General features: G+C 50.8%; 3 protein-coding genes across 5 annotated transcripts in view; 2 read left to right on the top strand and 1 right to left on the bottom strand.

Annotated features, from left to right (window-relative positions):
* Positions 1-13940, bottom strand: part of CCND3 (cyclin D3) — a 102339-nt gene extending 88399 nt beyond the window's left edge. Inside the window, exon 1 of one of the 2 annotated variants that reach the window (XM_058663057.1) lies at positions 13793-13940. The gene's annotated coding sequence lies outside the window, so the exon portion shown is untranslated. The remainder of the gene's footprint in view (positions 1-13792) is intronic. The other variant, XM_058663049.1, reaches the window with a different exon arrangement.
* The window catches only part of CIMIP3 (ciliary microtubule inner protein 3), a 216296-nt gene that overhangs the window by 102146 nt on the left and 91040 nt on the right, over positions 1-23110 (top strand). The gene's annotated exons all lie outside the window — the stretch shown is intronic.
* Positions 15178-23110, top strand: part of TAF8 (TATA-box binding protein associated factor 8) — a 29067-nt gene continuing 21134 nt past the window's right edge. For both annotated transcript variants that reach the window (XM_058663020.1, XM_004590362.3), the window contains exons 1-5: positions 15178-15290; positions 16063-16219; positions 19017-19115; positions 19413-19475; positions 20459-20583. In XM_058663020.1, coding sequence (XP_058519003.1) covers positions 15246-15290; positions 16063-16219; positions 19017-19115; positions 19413-19475; positions 20459-20583 — 489 coding nt within the window. In that variant the 5' untranslated portion in view covers positions 15178-15245. The remainder of the gene's footprint in view (positions 15291-16062; positions 16220-19016; positions 19116-19412; positions 19476-20458; positions 20584-23110) is intronic.

Below are 23110 nucleotides of genomic sequence, written 5' to 3'. Positions count from 1 at the left end.
TTCCATTTGCTAGTTCCCTCCCCAAACACCTGCAAGGCTGGGCCAGGCAGAAGCCAGGAGCCTGGAATGCAAACCAGGTCTCCCCTGTGCGTGGCAGAGACTCATGGACTTGAACTCCTGAGCTGCGGCTTCCCAGGATACACCTGTAGGAGGCTGGGAAGGGAGCAGTGTGGCCAGACCCAAAGTAGTTCTCTGCTGGTCATCTGCTGAGCCCAACACTTGAACATGACATACTACAAGGCCCACCCACTATTTCTCATCTATCTGTAGCTTGACAACTGTCACTGTCCTTTAGTTAAGGGTACCTTGTGAAAACAGATTTTTTTTCTCTCCTGATTTTAAACATTCCTATTCATGATACCATCATCCTGCCAGTCACTCAGGCTGATTCTCTGTGCTGGGCACCTGCCACACATCTGCGAGAGCGCACAGCAGAGGAGGAGGAAGGACAGCAGCAGACCTGAACACGGGGCCCACGCCTCATCCTAGAAGTATGCGGGGCACTTCGCGGGGTAAGGGCGGATGCCTTCATACCTTCCGACCAAGTAATCACTCAGTCATGTTGCTTCTCCCATCACAGTACTTTGCCAAAAACACCCACTCATGATCATCTCTCCTGATGTCATCCCAGTTATCTTTTTTTGAGGGCCTGGTGTGGTAGCCTAGTGGCTAAGGTCCTCGCCCTGCATGTACCAGGATATCTTATGGGTGCCAGTTAACATCCCAGCTGCTCCACTTCCCTTCCAGCTCCCCAGCAGCAGAGGACAGTCCAAAGCCTTGGGACCCTGCACCATGTGGGAGACCTGGAAAAAGCTCCTGGCTCCTGACTTTGGATCAGTGCAGCTCCGGCCACTGTGGCCACTTGGGGAGTGAACCAGCAGACGGAACATTTTTCTGTCTCTTCTTCTCTCTGTAAATCTCACTTTCCAATAAAAAACTTTTTTCTTGGAAAATCATATATACAGAGAGGAAGAGAGATAGAGAGGAAGATCCTCCATCCGCTGATTCATTTGAAAGGCAGAGTGAGAGAGAGAGAAAGAGAAATTGATCTCCCATTTCACTGGTTTACTCCCCAGATGGCCACAACAGCCAGCAGTCAGGAACGAGAAGCCACATCTGGATCTTCCATGTGGGTGCATGGGCCTGAGCAATTGGGCAATGTGCCACTGCTTTTCCAGATACATTAGCAGGGAGCTGGATTCAAACAGGTGCAGCTGGGACTGGAACTGGCACCCATATGAGATGCCAGTGTGTCGTAAGTGGCAACTTTAACTGCTATGTCACAATGCTGGCCTCTACAGTCCTTTTTACAATGCACATGGATTCACTCTTGCCAAGTCTGTTATTCTATCACTGCCAAAGGAATCAACTTCAGACCAGCATTACAGTGCAGTGGGTAAAGCCACTGCCTGCAACCCCCAGCATCCCATATAGCAGCCAGTACCAGTCCCAGCTGTCCCACTGCTGATCCAGCCCCCCGCTAACAGCCTGGAAGGACAGTTAAGTACGGGCCCAAATGGTTGTGTTTCTGCTACCCAGGCCGGAGTCCTGCAAGAAACTCCTGGCTCGGGCCCGGTGGCGTGGCCTAGCGGCTAAAGTCCTCGCCTTGAATGCCCCGGGATTCCATATGGGCTCCGGTTCTAATCCCGGCAGCTCCACATCCCATCCAGCTCCCTGCTTGTGGCCTGGGAAAGCAGTCGAGGATGGCCCAATGCATTGGGACACTGCACCCGCGTGGGAGACCCGGAAGAGGTTCCAGGTTCCCAGCTTCGGATCGGCGCGTATCGGCCTGTTGTGGCTCACTTGGGGAGTGAAACATCGGATGGAAGATCTTCCTCTCTGTCTCTCCTCCTCTGTGTATATCTGGCTGTAATAAAATGAATAAATCTTTAAAAAAAAAAAAAAAAAAAGAAACTCCTGGCTCCTGGTTCTAGCCTGGCCCAGCCCTGACTGTTGAGACCATCTGGGGACTGAATCAGCAGTTGGGAGACCTCTTTCTCTGGCTATAACTCTTCACTTTTAAAGAAATAAAATAAACCTTACAAAATAAAATCATCTTAAAACAGTTATGATCACGTCACTTCCTAACTGGCCAAACTCCCAACCCCACACATTGATTTAGCTTCTTCATCACGAACCCAAACGTGCTTTCCAAGGTCATGTCCCACCAGGCTGCCTGTTGCCCCTTTACCAGTGACTTTTCTGAGTCATCCCAGGCAGCAGCACGCAGTGCAACAGACTAAAGTAGAAGCAGCCAGGACAATCCAGCTATCTTTGATAAAGTCAAGCCTTAAAAAGAGTTGCAAAAAAATGCAAAACCAGGCCATGCTTCCCATTCATTACTCTTGTTTTGCAAAACAGAATTACCATCTTAACAAAACTCCAATGCTCATGTTAACAAGCAACATGTTTTACTGTTAAAACAAATAATAAGTACTTTTAATATTTCTCTTAGTTTTATAGGGAATTGATAATCAAGGCAGGTGTTCGATAGAGCAGCTAAGATACCACTAGGGACACTTGTACTGCAAACTGGAAGGCCTGGGTTTGAATCCTGGCTCTTCTTCCCATCTAGCTTCCTGCTAATGCACACACGGGAAGCAGCAGATGATGCTCAAATGCTTCAGTGCCTACCCATCCACATAGTAGATCCAGAATGCGTGAGGGTTGAATCAGGGAGAGGAGACACCTGTCTGCTCATCTCTATCTTTCAAATAAGCAAATAATAATAATACCAAAAGAAAAAGACTATAAAAACAAAGGTTTGGCCCGGCATGGTAGCCTAGCAGCCAAAGTTCTCACCTTGCATGCACCGGGATCCTATGTGGGCAATGGTTCTAACCCCTGCAGCCCCACTTCCCACCCAGTTCCCTGCTTGTGGCCTGAGAAAGCAGTCAAGGAGGACCCGAGGCCTTGAGATCCATGTGGGAGACCTGGAGGAGGCTCCTGGCTCCTGGCTTCAGATTGACTCAACCCCAGCCATTGCGGCTGTTTGGGGAGTGAATCATTGGACAGAAGGTGTTCCTCTCTGTTTCTCCTACTCTTTGTATATCTGACTTTCCATGAAAATAAAGAAATCTTTTTTAAAAAATTCTTTGGGATCCCCAAGATTTTTCAGGGTACAGAGTGTTTCTGAGACCAGAACGTTTGACACTTCACATGCCAGTTTATGTAGACATGGAGTCTAAAATGCCCTGTTCTCTCCATTCTGTATTCTTTTTGCCTCAATGCATTGCTAGACTGTTTTTAAAAAAAGTAAGATGTGGTCATATTAAGAATAATTATTATTATAGAAATAACAGTAAGAGGTAAACATTAGTGTAGCAATTAAGCTACCTTTGGAGATAACTACTTCCAATATCAGAATGCCTGGGTTTGAGTCCCACCCATGTTCTCCATCCCAGTTTTCTGTTAATGTACAACCCGGAAAGCAACAGGTGAACAGGCGATGGGTTCCAGCCACCCACATGGGAGTTCTGGCCTGCTGGCTTCAGCCTGACCCAGCCCCTGCTATTGCAGGTGCTAAGGAATGAATCAGGAAATGGAAGATTTGTCTCTCTCTGTGCCTCTCAAATAAAATGAACATAGTTGTTTTTCAAAAGACTTTTTAAAGGGTCCAGCACAGTAACCTAGTGGCTTAAGTCCTCGCCTTGCATGCACTGGGATCCCATATGGGTGCCGGTTCATATCCTAACTGCTCCACTTCCAGTCCAGCTCCCTGCTTGGGCCTGGGAAAGCAGTCGAGGATGGTCCAAAGCCTTGGGACCCTGCACCCACGGGAGAGATCCAGAAGAATCTCCTGGCTCCTGGCTTTGGATCAGCTTGGCTCTGGCCTTTGTGGCCGCTCCAGGAATGAACCAGTGGATGGATGATCTTTCTTTGTCTCTCCCCCTCTCTGTAAATCTGACTTTACAATAAAAATAAATAAATCTTTTAAAACATATATGCACACACACACACACATATGTATATATAGTAATTACAGAAAGAACCACCAGGGGCCCTGTGATGTGGTCCAGCAAGTGGCAAGTCCTGGCTGTTCCACTTCAGGATGAGCTTCCTGCTAATGTGTTTGGGAAAGCAGTGGGAGATGAATAAGGAGCTCCAGGCTCCTGGCTTTGGAACTTAGTGCCAACCATTGTGGCCATCTGGGGAGAGAATCAGTGGATGGAAGATCTTTCTCTATCGTTCTTTAAATAAATAAATCTACATTTTTTAAAGACTTATTTTTTTATTGGAAAGGCAGATATACAGAGAGGAGCAAAGACAAAGAGGAAAATCTTCCGACTCTTGATTCACTCCCCAAATGACCACAATGGCTGGTGCTAAGCCAATCTGAAGTCAGGAGCCAGGAGCTTCTTCTGGGTCTCCCACACTGGTGCAGGTCCCAAGGCTTTAGAACTGCTTTCCTAGGCCACAAACAGGGAGCTGGACTGGAAGTGGAGCAGCCAGGACACAAATTGGCATTCCTACGGGATTCTAGTGCATTCAAGGCAAGGATTTAGCCACTGAGCCATTGCCTCAGGCCCACACTAAGAACTCTCTGGAAGACTGGCTTTCAGGAGAATGCTCACAACATTCAGAAAAGCAAAAATGACACAAAAGCTCTTAAAACTGCTTCTAAATAGTTTCTCATCAAACTCATGCCTCTTTGATTTTCTCCAATGGCACCTTCTGGAACAAACGTGGCTTACCCAGCCCCAAGCAGCCACACTTCCCTCCAGACTGTCAGAGCCCTGCTGCTCATGCCTCAGCAATGGCCAGGTTAGCCCCCAACAGCATGCAGGTTGAACCCCCATGAGCACACAAAAACTGTTGCAGGTTCCACAATGTCCAATGGGGGGGGACTCAAGCCCACTGCAACCACCTCAGCATTGTGTGTGCAAGGCGGCGTCCTTCCTCCAACCCCGGCTGAACACAGCGCTCAATGCAAGACTCCTCCGTGCACACTGGCCCTGCTGGAGGGGTGCCCAAATTAGCCACATTGTGTTTTGGGAGCAGTGTAAGGAGCTTGCCCCAGTGACATTGATTTGCATTCCAAACTCAACCCTGCATAGCATGTGACTCTGCTGTACCCAAGGAATGAATGTACACAGGAGAGGCACCCCCCGGCCAGACTCTCAGACACAACTGCAGGAAAACATCAAGTGGACAAGCACTGCCCTCTGGCCCAGGGCCTGTGGCATCCACTCAAAGCTAGGGCTATCTCTGCCCACTTCTGGACCTTGAAGACCAAGGTCATGGATCCAGCACTAGGACCCAGCTTCACCGCTGGCTCTAGAGCTGTGCCCTTGGCTGCTGCCCTGGGTGCCACACCCCTCCCAGAGCTAGGAGTTCTGGGGACGGGCAGGGAAAGGACAATGGCTGCTGGCTGGGAGCCTGAGGGGAGAGGCTTGTTTGCACTGTCACGGCAGCTGGGGTGGCTGTGGTCGGGCTGATTCATCCAGGGCTTGCCAGATAGGTGAGGGCTCCAGCTCCACCTGGCAAAGCCCACGGTCACCAGCGTCACCAGCGCTCACTGCTGCTTCCTGCACCAGATTGGCCTGCTGAGGCAGGGCTGGGCCAGGCTGGCTCCTTCCCTCTTATCTCACTTGGTTCTGTGGAACATCCTGGAGTTTCAGTGGGGGACACTGAGGTTCTAGGGGAATTCTGGGCTTGCTAGTGGACTCACATCAAAATGCTCCCATTGTACGTGTCCCATACAGAGGCAGAGCAGGAGGGGCCTGGCAGCCTGCCTTACTGTCCAGGAGCAAGGCCTCCAGACAGTCTCAGACTCACCCTGGAGGGGAACACACTTGCACCATGTGCTCATGCATACACACACACACAAAAGCTCACATTGTGATGCAACCAATGACTTCGGGCAAGTTACTTAGCCTATGGATCTCAGTTTCTTTGTAAACTAAGGAAACAGGATTTCGTGTGAGGAAGAAATGAGAAATGAATGAACAGATATACATATGTGTGTGTGTGTGTGTGTGTGTGTATATATATATATATATATATATATATTGTTTAATAAACTTTTGGCTATTTACAAATGGTACAGACAATGAGTCTACCTCTGGATCCGGCTCATAGAAGTGTGGTGCAAAGACATGCTGTTCTCACCACTCATATCTTTAGGGAGACGGTCACATGTAGGGAAACAGATGAGGGCTCAAGGGCAGGTGCTACAAGGCAGGAGGGCTAAAACGTCTCCCTGGATGCCAGCTTCCCATCCAGCCCCCACAAGGCACCTGAGAAAGCAGCAGAAGAAGGCTGCCCGGTCCCCTGTTCACACGGGAGATTCCAGGTGGAGCTCTGAGCCGCTGGCTTTGGCCTGGCTCAGCATTAGGGGTTGCAGACACTTGGGGAATGGACCAGTGTGTGGAAGACCTGATCCTATCACTGTACCTTTCATGTAAATAAATCTGAGAGAAGAAAGAAAAAAAAAGAGATGAAGGTTCATAGAAAATGCACACTATTGAGTTCCCACAAATGATACCAAAATGACTTTCCCAGAGCCGGGTCAGAGGACAAGCCTGGAAAGAGCAGGAGGAAAGAAAGATGGACCACCCAGGAAGCACCAAGTTGAAATCCAGTGGCTGCAAAGCAGAGGCCAGACCCAGATCAGTCGAAAAAGACTGTCTCCTCTGGAGATCAAGAGGCCTGGAAGAAAACTTCAGCCAATCCTAAGCTCAGAAGTCAAATCAGGGAAAAGATGGAGACTGCCCCCAGGACCTGCTGGCGCCAGCTGATTGAAAAGAACATAGAGAGGGCCTGGAGAACCTAGAACATTCTACACCCCGCCTTCACTCAGCGTGCATCAGAGGCTCCGTAGCAGATGGTGCTCAGAGAAAAGCAGACAGGGTGGGAACAGCAGCCTTGGATCTCAGGGACTGCTCTGCAGGAAGCAGCACTCCCTCCCCTCACCTCCACCAAGACCCAGCCATAGTTCTGGCCAGCTGCTGGCCAGGAGAGACTGAGCCCTTCCTGGGGCCTCACTCATGGTCATTTCCACACGGCCCTGAGTAGCAAGCTTACTGAAGAAACAGGGGCTGATGTAAGATTCAGTGAGTGACGGATACCCTCCTAGCAACAGGCAGATGAGTGGAGGTCTCCTTTCCCCCACCCCCAGCCTGCCTTCCCCATGGAGCCCAGGCTCTGCATGTACTGGGGGCCCCCGGGCTCCAGCTTCCTTTCCCAGAACTTAGGGAGCCCAGGGGAGGGCACGGGGAGGAGCAGCCCAGAGCAGAGAGGCCAGAGTACAAGAGGGAGGGTGAGTTGGAGCAGAAAGTGCTGGGGCCAGAACTGGGAGTTTCTGGGACAACCCCAGCTTCAAGGATTCCATCCAAGTTCCTGACCACAGGCCAGAGCGTGTGGGCTGGCTTTGATTTTAGAAGCAGGGTGAGAAGCCATAGGTGGGGAAGCGAGGAAGGGAACCACGGCTGCCTCTCTGCTCTTGGACAGAGTATGCCCACCCCTAGGAGGGCCACCTGGGATATGACAACAATGGCAGCAGCTGTTACCCATGTAGGTCCCTTGGCAGGGGTTGGCATGTTCTCTCGTGAGCCAAGGGCAGTGCGGGCTCCGTGGCCCTGTGCTCCCTCTCAGAGGACTGCTATGGGGACATGAAAAGATAGCTTTGGCCTCCACTGGTATGGGCTATAGTTTATCCTTGCCGTGTCCTGGGAAAGCAGGGACTACGCTTCTGTCCATTTCACAGAGGAGCAAACTGACACAGCCAGAAAGGGGCTATTTTGCCTAGGACCCAAAGCAAGGTGATCTATCCACAGAGCAAAACCCTCATGACCACGTCATGACAGCACAGACTTATGGCCACATCTGTAAACTTTCTGGGCAGTGGCGGATCCAGCTATGCCAGTGGTCAACTACACAGATGTGCATGCGAGCCACTTTACCTCCTGGTACCCACGTTTGCTTTGTGTTTCATGGCTGTGCATCTCCTAAGGTTATAGGAGCTATTATACTGTGTTAGGTTCTTGGAACCACTAGTTGCAGCCTGGTCTCTGGAGGTCTCCATGCTGCCCTCTAGCTGGGGGGCTTGCAACTGTCCCCTGCCTGATCAGTCCTCATCCTGCCGGTTGTCTCTCTCTAATGGTCCCAGGACGACTGAGCAGATCGTGGTCAACAGAGGCACCACCAAGGCCTCCTCAGCTCTCTTGCCTTGGGGGTGGCTGGGGGCGGGGGGTTTCATCCAGGCTGGGAGAACCGGTCGGGCTGCACAGAACAAATAGTGTTTAAAAGGTGGGGCAGGGTGCAGGTTAGGCCACAGGAGGGTCCCCCACAGGGGCTCTGGCCTTGCCCTCTGCCCTAGACAGGAATCCTTCTACCGCAAGGGCAGCAGAAGGTCAGGCAGCAGGAAGACAAGGTGTGGGAGGGAACGTGAGATCAGGGCTGAGCCTGGAGGAAACCCAAGAGCACATTTTATAGGGCCGCTATCGGGCCAAAAAGTGGCTCTCGCGGCCCCACGTGAAAACACGCGGCCATGGGGTGGGACAGAGGCCTCCGGAAACCAGCTGGCGCCCGAGGGACGGACCAGGTGGCGTGCTCCACACCACCCAGCAGCCTAGGAGCACACACTGGGCAAGGGCGCCCCCTGGCGGGCAGACGGGAGAGCTGCTTTGGCCAGAGTCCAGGAGCAAGGGAGGAGCGCCAGGACACAGGCAGAGAGGGGCTTCCACGGCCTGTCAGTCGGTGCGATCAGTTCCCATTGCCCCTCACCCTCCATTCCAGAGATGTTTCCAAGCTCAAGGCAGTTCCCCCAAATCTTTCCACATGCATCTGCCTTCCAGAGCTTGACTTCAATGTTGTAACACTGCGTCTGCTTTTCACATGGATATTTTTATATATTTATTTTTTAAACATATATGTTCCTTACTTTTTTTTTTGGGGGGGGGACAGGCAGATTTTTTTTTTAGAAAAGATTTATTTTATTTTTATTATAAAGTCAGATGTACTGAGAGGAGGAGAGCTAGAGAGGAAGTAGAGCTGCCGGGATTAGAACCAGCAGCCATATGGGATCAAGGAAAGGACCTTAGCCACTAGGCCACGCTGCCAAGCCCCATGACAGGCAGATTTACAGAGGAGAGACAGAAAGATCTTTCATCTGCTGATTTACTTCCCAAATGGCCACAACGGCCAGAACTGAGGCGATCCAAAGCCAGAAGCCAGGAGCTTCTCCCGGGTCTCCCACACGAGTGCAGGGTCCCAATGACTTGAGCCATCCTCTTCTGCTTTCCCAGGCCACAGCCAAGGAGCTGGATGGGAAGTGGAGCAGCCAGGACAAACTGGTGTCCTTATGGGATGCCAGCACAGAGGCAGAGTATCAGCCAGTTGAACAAACTTCCTGGTCCAAAATATGTATGAACTTTTAAGGAATCCTTATAGATTTATTTTCCTTATTTGAAAGCAGAGTTATAGAGAGAAAGGGAGGGAAAGGAGTGGGAGTGGGGAGTCTTTAATCCACTGGTTCAATCCCCAGATGGCTGCAGTGACTAGGCCAGGTGGAAGCCATGAGCCAAGAGCTTCCTATGGGTGTCCCATGTGGGTGTAGGGGCCCAAACCCTAGAGCCATCCTCCACTGCTGCGTTCTCCGCATATTAGCAGGTAGCTGGATTGGAAGTGGAGCAGATGGGACTTAAACCAGTGCTCATGTGGGAACTTGACCCTACAGGCAACTTTTAATCAGCTTATACCACAGTACCACTCTGTCCCTTCCAATTCTACCCCAAGCCTTCCCCACTTGATACAAGCAGTATCATTTATTTTATTTGAAAAGCAGGGAGATGGGTCTCCCCTTCACTGGTTCACTCCCCAAATGCCTGAAACTTCATCCAAGTCTCCCATGTGGGTGGCAGGGACCCAACTATTTGAGCCATCACCTGCTGCTTCCCAGGGTGAGCATCAGCAGGAAGCTGGAATGGGAGCAGAGCCACGACTCGTACCCGAGCATGCTCATGTGGGATGCGGGCATCTCAATCAGTGGCTTAACTACTGAACTCAACGCCCACTTCTAGAAGCATCATTTTAAAAACATATATGGGCCAGCGAGGTGTCACAATAAATAAAGCTGCCTCCTGTGACACCAGCATCCCATGTGGGTGGGGTTTACATCCAGGCTGCTCTACTTCCAATCCACCTCCCTGCCAATGCACCTGGGAACAGCAGTGTAAGATGGCCCAAGTGCTCAGCCCCTTGCCACTCATGTAGGAGACTCAGATGAAGCTCTGACTTCAGCTTGGCCCTGACCCAGCACCAGCCATTGTGACCACCTAGGGAGTCAACTCGTGGGTGGAAGCTGTCTCTCTCAAATAAATTAATTAATCGTTTTTTTTTTTTTAAGTCTTTAGATCTCAACCTCCCTACTGTTGAAGATACAATACATCAGAGAAGCTGTTGTTCACATTAGTAGGGAATTCATTTGGAAGAAGACAGTCTTGTCGATCAGATGGATTCATGTTCTGGACTCCCACTTACTCTGGATAAGTTCCCCTAGTTTTCAGTATCCTGGTCTGTGAATTGGGGGTGGAGGATCTACTACCTGCAGCCGTGCTATTTAATGAGATAGTTGGTGCAAAACACCATTCAGCAACTAAGTGACCTAACTGCTCGCTCTCTGAATTTAGGGGCTGTAGGGAACTCTCTGGGGGGGCATGAAGGAGGAGAGAGGGAGACCTCCTGGAACTAGTCATTTTCTTAGGGGTGTCCCTGGCCACCAGCAGTCAAGCGCAGGCTTTGGTAGCTCTCTCAAATGCAGGTTTCCCAAGATAAATATGTAAGCTCCATTTACCTGCTTGAAAGACAGAATTACAGAGAGAGACAGCAAGAGAAAGAAAGATACCTTGGGTCCAGTGCAATTGCTCAATGACTAATACCTCACCTTGCAAGTACCTGGATTCCATGTGGGCATCGGTTCATGTTCTGGCTGAACCAATCCATCCAGCTCCCTGATTGTAGCCTGGGAAAGCAGCAAAGGATGACCCAAACTTTTGGGACCCTGCACCCACATGGGAGACCTGGAAGAGGCTCTTGGCCCAGGGCTTCAGATCAACTCAGCTCCGGTCACTACAGCCACTCGGGGAGTGAACCAGTGGATAGAAGATCTTTTTTTCTGTCTCTCCTTCTCTCTGTAAATCTGCATTTTCAATTTAAAAAAGATGTTAAAGAAGAAAAAGAAGGAAAGATATCTTCCATGCACTAGTTCATTCCAAAAATACTGCAACAGCTAGGTGTGGCCAGCTGCAGCCCAGCAGCCCACCCAGGTCTCCCATGTGGGTGACGGGGCCCAACTACTCAGGCCGCTGTCCGCTTCCCCCCAGGTGCCTGGTGAGAGCTGGCCTGGAAGTGGAGCAGCTGGGATTGGAATCAGTGGTCACATGGGTTACAGGCAACAGCTTAACTCAAGATTTAAAATTTAAATGTTTTTGTGGGCAAGATAAACAGAACCCACTGCTCGGCAGGGAAAGGGAAACTTGGCAAGGGCCCCAAAACTTTCCCCACCCCAAGCCTCTTTCAACTTCCTCTTGTGGTTTCTCAAGAGTACAACCTGTCCTGTACAGGAACACCACTGCCTGGGGGCGGGTGGGAGGCAGCTGAGGGTTTAACCTCACCCCACCCTGCTGGCGAGAAAGGTGCATCCTGCCCACGCAGGAAAGGGGGCACTGCGCACAGTGCTGGACCTTGCTATCCTGTTACCTGGCATCTCCAGGGGTCACCCCCAACACAATCCCTCTCTCAGAGGTGCCAGGGGTGGCAAGAGGGCCCTGCCAGCAACTTCACTTCTGGAGGGAGGTGGAGAAGGGCTGGAGTCCCCTGCCCTGGGGCCTGGCTCTCCTCATCGTCCGGGCCTGCTGGGGGTGCTGGGCCCAGACACAGAAGCAGCTTGGGATGTAACAGCTGAAGGCAAGTGAGTCAGTGAGGATTTTAAGGCTGATGCCTCTCCAGATCGCCCTCCTTCCTCGGCCACCTCACTAGAATGTTCCTCCTGGAATGTGGACTCTGAGGGTTGCTACCAAAAGATGAAAAAAACAAAGGTTCACTTTTCCCATGTCTCCAGATTCCGGCACATCACAGCCCTGCTGAGTTCTTTCATGCTCCTGAACTTGGCTGCGGTTGTTCGTCACGCATTGTTTCCCTTTCCCCTTGCTCTTAGTGTGGCTAACACACACACAATGCTCTGTGCACAGAGCCTGCTGGGGCTCTCTAAACACTGCTAGCACCACACTCCCCCACCGGAAGATCATCGCCCAATCCTGATACAGGGCTGGGTCACCCAAGGATTATGGGGCCCAAAGGAAGCCCCCAAGCTCCTGGCTCACTGTGGACTACCCTGAGGGATCAGCACAGGGTCTCCTCAGTGGGGCGGTCTGGGTTTAAGTCCCAGCTCTGCCACTTATTTCTTGCATCCTCTTTAGGTAGCTTACTCAGCTTCCCCTCTGTCTGAGTTTCTGCATTTAATCCTGGTGCCTGGAATGAATGCTGAGCCTGGGGACAGACTGGGACCTTGCTGGAATCCTCAGAGATGCTTTCTTTTCTTTCACTTTTTTAAGCTATAGCTTGTTAGGAAGCTAGCAGGAAGTAGCTTGTTGTTGTTGTTGGAAAGGCAGATTTACAGAGAAAAGGAGAGGCAGGTCTTCCATCCACTGGCTCATTCCCCAACCGGCCTCAATGGCCCAAGCAGAGCTGATGGGAAGCCAGGAGCCTCTTTACGGTCTCCCACAGGGTACCAGGTTTGGGCCATCCCCTACTGATTTATCAGGCTACAAGCAGGGAACTGGATGAGAAGTGGAACAGCTGGGACAGGAACACACTCATACGGTATGGTGCTGGCAGGATTAGCCCGTTGAACCATTTACTCCAACCCCCGGAGCCACTTTCAACTTCAGGCGCCAGAGGGATGGATGGACGCTCCTTCGGTTTAACTGGTCACCTGCCCCTGCCCCCAATACCTGGCCCCGGCCAGGCACAGCCAACAAGTGCCCTTGAGATTCGCCAATGCCTGTGCCAGGAAGCAGAGAGCAGAAAGCACTGCAGGGAAGCAGTGGCAAGCCACGTATGCACCCAAGGGTCACGGAGATCAGGGGCAGAGAGCCAGGACCTGTTCCAGGAGCCAGTCGGGAGCCCAGGTGCAGGATGTGGCACCTAGGACGGCAAGGACCTTCCCGCTGCACCCCCAGCTGGGGAGTTCTGGCTTTACGGGAAGCAGCCCAGAAACTGGCCTTTCCGTGGATTCATTCCAGTCACGTGCACCTCCTCTTCATACCTTCGGCAGCGTGTTACCAAGAGCAAGAGCCCAACGCCCCAACACCACAACTGCTCCTCAAGCCTTCCCATCAATGTCCCAGCCTGGACAGCCATTCATTCTTGCTTCTGAATCCAACTCTCAGCTCCGTTTCTCTCCAACGGGACCCCGCCTCCCCAGCTCTCGGTTGGTTTCCCCACCGCGCGATAACCCTAGTAGTGGCTCTGGACACGCGCTCCTGTGCCGTCAGCATCCCAGGCCAGGCACAGGGCAGATGCTCAGCCAACCTGTTTCCTCAAGTACCGCTCTCTGAAACACACCCAGGAGGCGAAAAAAACCATCCCTTGAGGACCCACGGACCGACGTGAAAACGGCGCAGACCCTCCCTCAAGTCCACGTCCTCACCAGAGGGTGGGGGTCCGCCAGGCAGGGAGCGACCGCTAGCCAAACCTCGCATGGACACTCCCACACACTTCGGGCCCCAGCCTAAACGGGGAGGGGACGGCGACACCACATCTCCTGGCTGTGCCAAGCCCCCAAGCCTACCTCACTGGCAGGTGAGACCGGTGGCGTACCGCCTGACAGACGCGCTTTCCCGCTGCCTCTGGCCTCCGGTGGGGCGAGGCAGAATGGGGTGGTCGACCTTGCGCTGCCGCGGGGAGCGAGCGCACCCCCTTCCCAGTCGCCCAAACAGATCGAGGCTCCGCCCCCCGCGGCCGCGGCGTGTTTACAAAGTCTGCGGATCCCGAGTTTGAAGCTGGGCAGGAAGTGGGGAAGAGGGGGCGGGGGAGACAAAGGGGGCTGGTGCACAGCGGGCCGAGGCTGGGTCCCGATCCCGCCCACTCCGGGCGCCCCAGGTAAGGGGGCGGCGTCGGCTGCTCAGGTGCGCCCCGCCAGCAGGCTGCACGTGCGCGGGCTCGGCCGTGGGGGCTCCTCAGGACACCCACCGCCCAGGGCGCGACGATTTGAAGTTTTAACTGCGCTTCGAGTGAGCACCGGGCCAGACCCGCACCTCCACCCCATCTCCTTTTCCCCTAGTCTGTAAGCGGCACCGCACCTCAGTTTCTTTCTTTCTTTTTTTTTTTTTTTTTAGCATATTTTTGGATTTTTTTTTTTTTATTGGAAAGGCAGATATACATGAGGAGGAGAGACAGAGGGGAAGATTTTCCGTCTGCTGATTCACTCTCCAAGTGACTACAATGGCCAGAGCTGCGCTGATCCGAAGCTAGGAGTCCGGAGCCTCTTCCGGGTGGCACCTCAGTTTCATAGAGAAGTAAACTGAGGCACACAGCGATTAGGTCCTGCAGTCGGTGCATGCGCGCCTGGATCCAAACTCAGCGTCCGTGTCCTGCCAGGCAGACGGCGCGGCCTGGTCCCCTCGACTCAGCAACACCCCCAGGCCCGGGACAGAGGGGACAAAACCAACGGCGGCCACGTGGACGCCACGCCAAAGGGCGGCCGGACACGCCCCCTGGGCCACCGGGGGAGTCGGGAGGGTTCCCAGAGGAGCTTCACTTCCCAGGGCAGCTCTGTGCCAGGCCGCGGGGCCAGCGGCACAGAATCTCGACGCTCGAAGCCCCAGGGTCACCTCACAGATTCCCAAGCCCCTCTCCCACGGTGGCATCACTTGGGACCCTGCTGGGCCCAGCCAGGTGTGGCTAATCATCAGAGGTGTTTACAAAACGCCTGCGAGTATACACGACCTTCTGGTTCCTTCCTCGTTAGAAAGGATTGCATAGTCAACTACGCTTCTTGGAACTCACGGTAACCACGACCGCACTTTCACCGCCCCCTCCCAAGCTCACAGAGACGGAGCCCCCCACCCGAACGCTTCCCTCAGAAAGGGTCACGTGAGTCGGGACAGCACCCTCCCTCTCTCCCCGCGGCCGAGCCTAGCGTCGGATAAAACCGGAGGGGCGTGCGCGCGCCCAGCGCCTCCCCGCCTCGTGACTACAAGTCCCATCGTGCCCTGCGCTCACGCACGTTACGCCAGAGCAAGATGGCCGACACAGCGGCCCCCGTCGGGGCTGGTACCTCCGGAACGGTAAGGGCAGGCGCCGGGGCGGCGACCACGGACTTGGGGTATTCCGCATCGTCCTCCTGGTCTGGGCAGCAGGCATATGCCCAGATACCCCGCCCTATAGGGGCTCCGAGTAGAGGAGGGGGCCTTTCAGCGTGTCTGCGCTCCTCTCCGAGCGACTTGGCGGCGACCTCCCGAGTCGGTGGACCCGTGTCCTGATTGGGTCGTTCCCTGTTGGGGGAGGGTTGGGCCCCCGGAACACCTTGTGATTGGCCCGAAGAGGCCGTTTTCACCTCTTTATTGGCCAGGCCAAGTTAGGGAGGGATTCTGGTTTCAAAATATTTAGCTCCCCTACTTGTGCGAGCTGTCGTCCTGGCGTCCTCTGTCTCCTGGGCTTCGTGTGTTGTTACAGTTTTCATTGGAAATGGGGGGAACAGGAATAGGAGTTCCTATTTTGTGTTTTCTAGGAGATAGATTTAATACAGTCGTATCACTAAGTGTGCCTTCTGCTATAATGGATATCATCTGACCAGTGATAGAGGGTGGGGGGACAGCCACGACTGAAGCCCAGCCACGTTGTGTTATTGGAACCGAGTCATCTGGTGCAGTTATGACAAAGCACGGAGCGGAGGTGTTTTTGCACGGGACGTGTACCTGCCCTGGGCCTTGTGTGAGCGCCACGCTGTCCTGCCCCCCCCCACACACACACATACACACCTTGCTCCTTGGATGACAAACACTGCCCCTCCTCCTTGCCCCTTGAATGACACTGTCTCCCTGGGCTGCCTGTTCACAGAGGTCAGGGAGTAAGCAGTCCACAAACCCTGCTGATAACTACCACCTGGCCCGGAGGAGGACCCTACAGGTGGTCGTGAGCTCCTTACTGACGGAGGCCGGATTTGAGAGCGCCGAGAAAGCCTCCGTGGAGACGCTGACGGAGATGCTGCAGAGCTGTGAGTTTGGGGCTTTGGGCAGGGGAGTTCCGATGTCAGGCCTGGACGCCCCCCACCACCACGTGGTCCTGGCATCAGAGAGATGAGAGCCTGGTAGAGTGACCTCCCAGCTTTACCACCCCCCCCCCCCCAGACATGGGTTGATGTCCTCACGCTGTCAATAACTTGAGTAAGTGACTAAGCCTCGTGAAAAGCCACATCCTTGTGTGTGAAACGGGACAGTCATTGGACACTCATGGCGTTGTGAGCACATAAAACGCCCAGTGCTGGGGACTTGTTGGTGCCCTCATTACTGCTTTTCCTCTTGGAGGACTTACACCTTGGTTGACGGGAGGGGTTGGGACTCATCCCCATGGAGCAGGTGCTGACACATGAGTAATTAAATGTTATTTTGTGTGACACCTGGAGCGAGGATATATTTTCTAGAATGGGAAAAACAACTTTGAAGCTTAGGTGCCCTTTATGGGCTCCCATGGACTTCTCTGCTTGTGTAACACAATTACCTGTTCAATACTGCCCAAAGGGTGGGATTGGATAAGGAGTGGGTGGGAGGTTCCTCACGTGTTTCACAAGGACCCACACCTGTGAAAAGAAATGGGCAACTCGAACTTCAAGGCAGCCCAAAGAACTGGCCCTCTGTTGGCACCCCTGGAGAAATGATTGTCCCTTATGGAGAGAAGACCTTGTGTTTGTATTAAGGTCTTAATCAGACACCAAGTGTGTCAACTTAGGGAGGCTGTGATCTCAGGCAGTGGGACTCTCTACAGCTCATGTTTGAAACTAAAAAAACAATTCTCTTTAAATGTATTTGAAAGGCAGAGAGGAGAGAAACACAGAGATCTCCCATCTGCTAGTTCACTCCCCAGATGCCTGCAACAGCCAGAGCTAGACCCAGTCAGAGCCAGCAGCCCAGAAACAACACAGGGTGTTCATGTGAGTGGCATGGGCCTGAGTACTTGGTGCATATTAGCAGAAAGCTGGAATTGCAAATAGAGCTGAAACTTGAACCCAGGCACCCCAATATAGAGTGCGGACACCTTAGCTACTTTGGCAAATGCCTGACACTTGAACTTTTGAGTACCAAATGTTTTCCTAAAGCAATGATCTCTAACTTTTTAGTCTCAAAACTCTTTCCAGACTCACATTGAAAACCCCAAGAAACTAGTGCATATGTGCAAACTATGTATGTATACATCTGTGTATATAGCACATACCCACATATACATATATAAAAAACATGTATGTATTTGCCACCTTTGAAAATAAATTTTGGGGGTCAGTGCCATGGTGCAACAGGTTAAGCCTCCACCTGCAGCATCAGCATTCCATTTGGGTACAGGGTTTAAGTCCCAGCTACTCAATTTCCTGTCTAGCTCCCTAGCTTATGGTTAGGGAAAGCCTCAGAGGATGGCCCAATCTTGCACCTGTGTGGTAGACCTGGAAGAAGCTCTTTGGCTCCTGGCTTCAGACTGGCCCAGCTCTGGCCCCTGCAGCCATTTGAGGAGTGAACCAGCAAATGGAAGATTTCTTTGTCTCCTTCTGTCTTTGAAATGATGCCTTTCAAATAAATAAATAAATCTTCAAAAAGAAAAAAGTAAAAGAAAACCCAATTTTAAAATATAAGAATGTACAATCACACATTCTACTTTTCATCATATCAGTGTTGTCAGAAGTCATGCAGCCTCCGGACTACTCCAGGAGAGAAGGACAGTGGAAAGCCAAAGAATGACTTCCTTTGTGTGGAGATTGTGACTGTGACCTGCAGACTCTGAGAGTCTGAGAGGGGTTTTGGGAGACTACCGAGGGTTCCCAGACCACACTTGAAGAGCTTTGGCCTTAAAGGAAGAGACTAATGATTGCTAAAGGAAGAAGAGTTCACTTCTTGAGAAGGTCTTGGACTGGAGAGTTTGAAGGTTGTGTCTGGAGGCTGGAGGGTAGCAGGGGAGTGGGGAGCAGTCTTCAGGTAGACCTTTGCTGTCAAGCATTTATTTTATGAGTCACCAGGTTCTTGGAACAAGGGCTCCTTATCTTTTGGGATCCCTTTGATCATCAGACAAAATGGAGAACACACTCCTAGAGAAGATCTTTTTGTGTGTATTGAATTCAGCGCTGTGTCCAGAGGTTCATGGCACTTCCCATCCTTCCTCCCCATCCCCGCAGTGCGTTCACTCAGCTCCGCTGCCTCAACTCCATCTTAGACACCCTGTCTCGAGCCCCCAAGGGCTTCAGAGTGACTGTTGAGTAGAGGTTCAGCTTTAAGCAAAAGAAACAAAAGTTGCCCACCATGAAATAAGATGTTTAGGGATGTGGTAAAACATGTGTTGCAGATTTCATCACTTCAGCCACTTTTGAAAGTGCAGTTCCATGGTAGTAAGTATATTTGTACTGCTATGCAGCCATCAGTACTGTCCATTTCCAGAACTTGAATCGTCCCAGAAAGATCTCAAAGCCCATCAAAGTAGCTTGTGTCTTGTGTAAGTAGGATCTCTAAATGTTGGCCCTTTTGTATCTGGCTTGTCTTGCTTAGCATAGTGTTTTCCAAGTTCATCCATGCTGTTCCCTGTCAGGATGTCTCTCCCATTGTCTCTGCCACGTTTAGTTTCCCCTTTCAACTACCAATGGGCAGTAGGTCTCTGGCTGTGGTGAATATTGTTCCTGTGAACGCCGGTGGACAGGTGTCTGCCTGAATCCCCGCTTCTGGGTCATTCAGTACTATCCATAGAAGCAGCGCGGCCAGCCCCCGGGTTGGGTACTTCTGTTTCCTGACAGTGAGACTGTGCCTTTGATTCCCTCCTAGACATTTCAGAAATCGGGAGGAGTGCCAAGTCTTACTGTGAGCACACCGCTAGGACGCAGCCCACCCTGTCAGATATTGTGGTCACACTGGTTGAGATGGGTGAGTACCACTCAGGTTCCTTGGGTGCAGCTGAGTTGGGTTCCAAGCGTGCGTGGAGTCCCTCGGGATGAGCCGTGTAGGCCAAGTGTTCTCCTTTGTGTTCTCCTGATTGTGAGACTTGTCAGGAGAGGGTTTTGAATCCTTGTAAGAACACTGCTAACTCTCTGTTGGGCAATCTTCTTGAGTGGTAGCAGTGTGGTTAAGTTGGGAGTTTGAGCCATTTGTTCATATTATTACCCCGCATTCCATACGCATTATCCAGTCTGGTCAGTGATCCTTTGTTTTCCTGTGTGTTAGGTTTCAATGTGGACACTCTTCCTGCTTATGCAAAACGGTCTCAGAGGATGGTCATCACTGCCCGTAAGTGACTTTGAACCAAGACACTGAGTAAATTATCCATTCCAAATTGGGGAATGTGTGAGTTGAATAGAGCAGGGATTGGATTGGTGGCTACTCTTCTTGGTGTAGCCACTCTCTGGGCTGGCACGATCCCGTCTGGGTGTTCAGGGTCGGAAGGTGGCCCCTCTAGTGAAACAGTACTGTCATTCTTGTGCTTTGCCCCCAGAAGAGCAAACAGTGATACTTGACAATGCTTGAAAAGTTCTTATTTTCCCTTAGATCAAGCATTGGTAAACAATGGCCTATGACCTACTGCTTGTTTTTATGATTAAAATTTTATTGTAGCAAAAACGTATTTGCTCCCTTTGGCTAGTTGCTTTTGTGCTATAGTAGCAGAGTGTAGTTGTGACAGAGTATGTTTGGCCTGTGAAACCCAAGATGTTTACTATCCCATCTTCCAACTATCCCATCTTCCATATAAAATGTTTGATGATCTCTGCCTTGGATAAAACCAGTGCCACAGGCTGAATAAGGAATAACTGGGACGTATAGGACCAGGGGAGAATTTATTACATTTTATTAGTGTTTTCTCATTGGCATCTTTTTAAGAACTCCCCTGTCAAAGTTACCATTTTTCAGTTCTCTCCTGCTTCCCCAAGTTCACAGTATCTTTATATTCTGGGGTCACAAAAAAGGAAAGTAGCCATCCATCTAACTTCCTCAGTTTCTCAGCCTGCTCTTTTAGGTAGCTGCCGTGGTCACAGCCACCCACATGCCCCTCCTAGGACGCTTGCGGGTGATGGCAGATGGGACTGTGAACCAAGGTTGGCCGGCAGTGCTGAGCCTTACAGGGGCAACCTTCTCAAGTTCTGAAGCCCCAAAGGCCTGCTGTGATAGAGTGATGATGTGTCTTATTGTAAAGATGGCATGGGTTTGGACAGAGCTGTAATTTGTAGAAACCAGGGCCCTGAGTGCAAGGATAACCTGTTGTGACTCTGTTGCAGCTCCCGTGACCAATCAGCCGGTGACCCCCAAGGCCCTCACGGCGGGACAGAACCGGCCTCACCCACCGCACATCCCCAGCCACTTTCCAGAGTTCCCCGACCCCCACACCTACATCAAAACTCCGGTGAGAGATGAGGCCGCACTGGGGGCTGTGACAGATGGAAATCACCAGATCTGTTCCTGCTGACCGCTGGGCCAGGCTAACAAGCTGTGGATCAGAGAGACGTTTAGAGCTCAGGATGTCTTCCCCCATTGAAAGGCTGATTGACAAGTGACAATTATTTGCAAATTTGCCAGCAAAAGCATGGTCAAATTGAAGCCAGCCTCACTATTGCCTGTCCCACCAACCCCCGCCGTAGGTGCAGGAGTGGGAGAGATTGCTCAGATGTCCATGCTAATTCTTGGTGCAGAGATGGGTAACTTCCGTGTGCTTTTCTGGTTTTTCCAAGTAGTTAGCTCCTTTAGAAGAGCTTAGTAACACACAGGTAACAGAATTTACCCTAACTGAGCTCTAGGTGTGAATGAGACGTTGAGTTGTCCTCAATGGTTTAACCAGATTTTCCAGCCTTGCAGATTCACCTTACCTGGAGGTGCTATGTGGTGTGGGCTGTCAGAGCAAGATCTGTGGGCTGCATACCCCAGGATACAGGACAGGGGGAGGAGAAGGTGATTGGTTGCCTGTGTAATCCAACACAGCCCCAGCTTGGGATCAGCAGTCTCCCTGGGGTTATCCTGGGCCTACCGAGACAAAGAGCCATACACTAGGTAGCTCTGAGCAGCAAAAATGTGGTGCTTCTCATTCGTGCAGGCTGGAAGTGCAAGCTCACAGTGCTGGTATACGACAGCCCCTCTGAAGCCTCAGGGGAACCTGCCTCATCCATCAGCTTCTGCTGGTGTGCTGGTGCCTCGCTCCAGGATTGTTCTCTCGCAGAGCTTCCCTGGGAGCTCTGTCCACACAGCCGGGATTTAAGGATCCCCTCACCGGCCTCATGCCAGTGTCACCTCATCTTAACTAATTCTTTTTTTTTTTTTTTTTTTAATTTTTTTTTTTAATTTTATTTTAAATTCATTAATTACATTGTATTATGTGACACAGTTTCATAGGTACTGGGATTCTCCCCACCCCTCCCCAAACCCTCCCACCATGGTGGATTCCTCCACCTTGTTGCATAACCACAGTTCAAGTTCAGTTGAGATTCCCCCATTGCAAGCATATACCAAACATAGAGTCCAGCATCTTATTGTCTAGTCAAGTTCAACGGCTTCTTAGGTATACCCTCTCTGGTCTGAAGACAGAGCCAGCAGAGTATCATCCCGATCAATTAAAAGCTCCAACATACCATCAGCAAAAATTTACATCATTATGGAATTAATTGACATAGTAATGAGTAACCAATATGGTAAAAGTAAATGCAGTTTCATCTTAACTAATTCTATGTTGCAGTGACTACATTCTGAGGGACTGAGGTTGGAACTTCAGCAAACCTAGGCCTTTAGTTTTGGGAGCCCAGTTCAGCCCCTGTGCTTCTCTGGTTCATGTTTTATAGCATATCCCTCTCAGTAAGAATATAAAGTAAATACTTCAGTGTATGTTTGCTTACTATATATATTATTATATTATAAACATATACTAAGAAATTACAACAAAAGAATATGTCACCATTCTTCACATTCCGGCAGCCTCTTTAGTGAGAGCTTTTGAGTTTTGGAAGTCTTGGCTTTGTGCCTGGTGAACTAGGAGTGGGTGATCTCATTCGAAGGTCCACTAGGTTGGCAACTTCAGTGACTCTCATTTTTTTTTTTAGATCTATTTATTTTTATTGCAAAGTCAGATATACAGAGAGGAGGAGACAGAGGGGTATCTTCTGTCCGATGATTCACTCCCCACGTGACCACAATGGCCAGTGCTGCGCCAGTTTGAAGCCAGGAGCCAGGAACTTCCTCCAGGTCTCCCATATGGGTGCAGGGTCCCAAGGTCTTTGGCCATCCTCAACTACTTTCCCAGGCCACAAGCAAAGAGCTGTATGGGAAGTGGGGCCACCGGGATTAGAACTATCACCCACATGGGATCCCAGCACTTCCAAGGTGCGGACTTTAGCCGCTAGACCACCGCGCCGGGGCCTGACTCTTATTGTTAAAAGGGTCACATCACAAAGATACGCATCAGAAATGGCTGTCCTCAAAGAACTGGAAAACAGTTTTTTTTTCTTTCTCATTTACTGATTAGAATTTTGTTTCCATTTTTCTATTCAGTTTTCTACTTATGGGAAGTCAAACAGTTGTCATAAACATAATTACAAGATTTTTCATTTTTGTAATTTTAAAAAGTATGTTTAATATCTGCTCATCATCATCTGAGGAGGATTTTAGACATGCCAGAAAATACCATTTCTGTGTTTAAACAAGGGATCTGTATAGATAGCACCCCAGAAGAGACAGCAACTGTGATGGGAAATTGTCCAAGCGCTTCTTTTAAACCCCGTCTTCATATCATGAAAGGTATTTACTTTCTTAGTCCTTGTTAGAATGTTATCTTTGTCATTACAACATTATAATCTAAATGTTTGAATAACCTCACATGAATAGACTTTAATAGACTTTAAATTTTTTTATTTATTTATTTTTTGAGAAACAGAGCTCCTGTCTACAAA

Source organism: Ochotona princeps, chromosome 1 (genome assembly GCF_030435755.1).
Source record: "Ochotona princeps isolate mOchPri1 chromosome 1, mOchPri1.hap1, whole genome shotgun sequence".
NCBI lineage: Eukaryota > Metazoa > Chordata > Mammalia > Lagomorpha > Ochotonidae > Ochotona > Ochotona princeps.
Note: the sequence above shows the minus strand (reverse complement) of the source record. Positions and strands in the feature narration are given on the sequence as shown.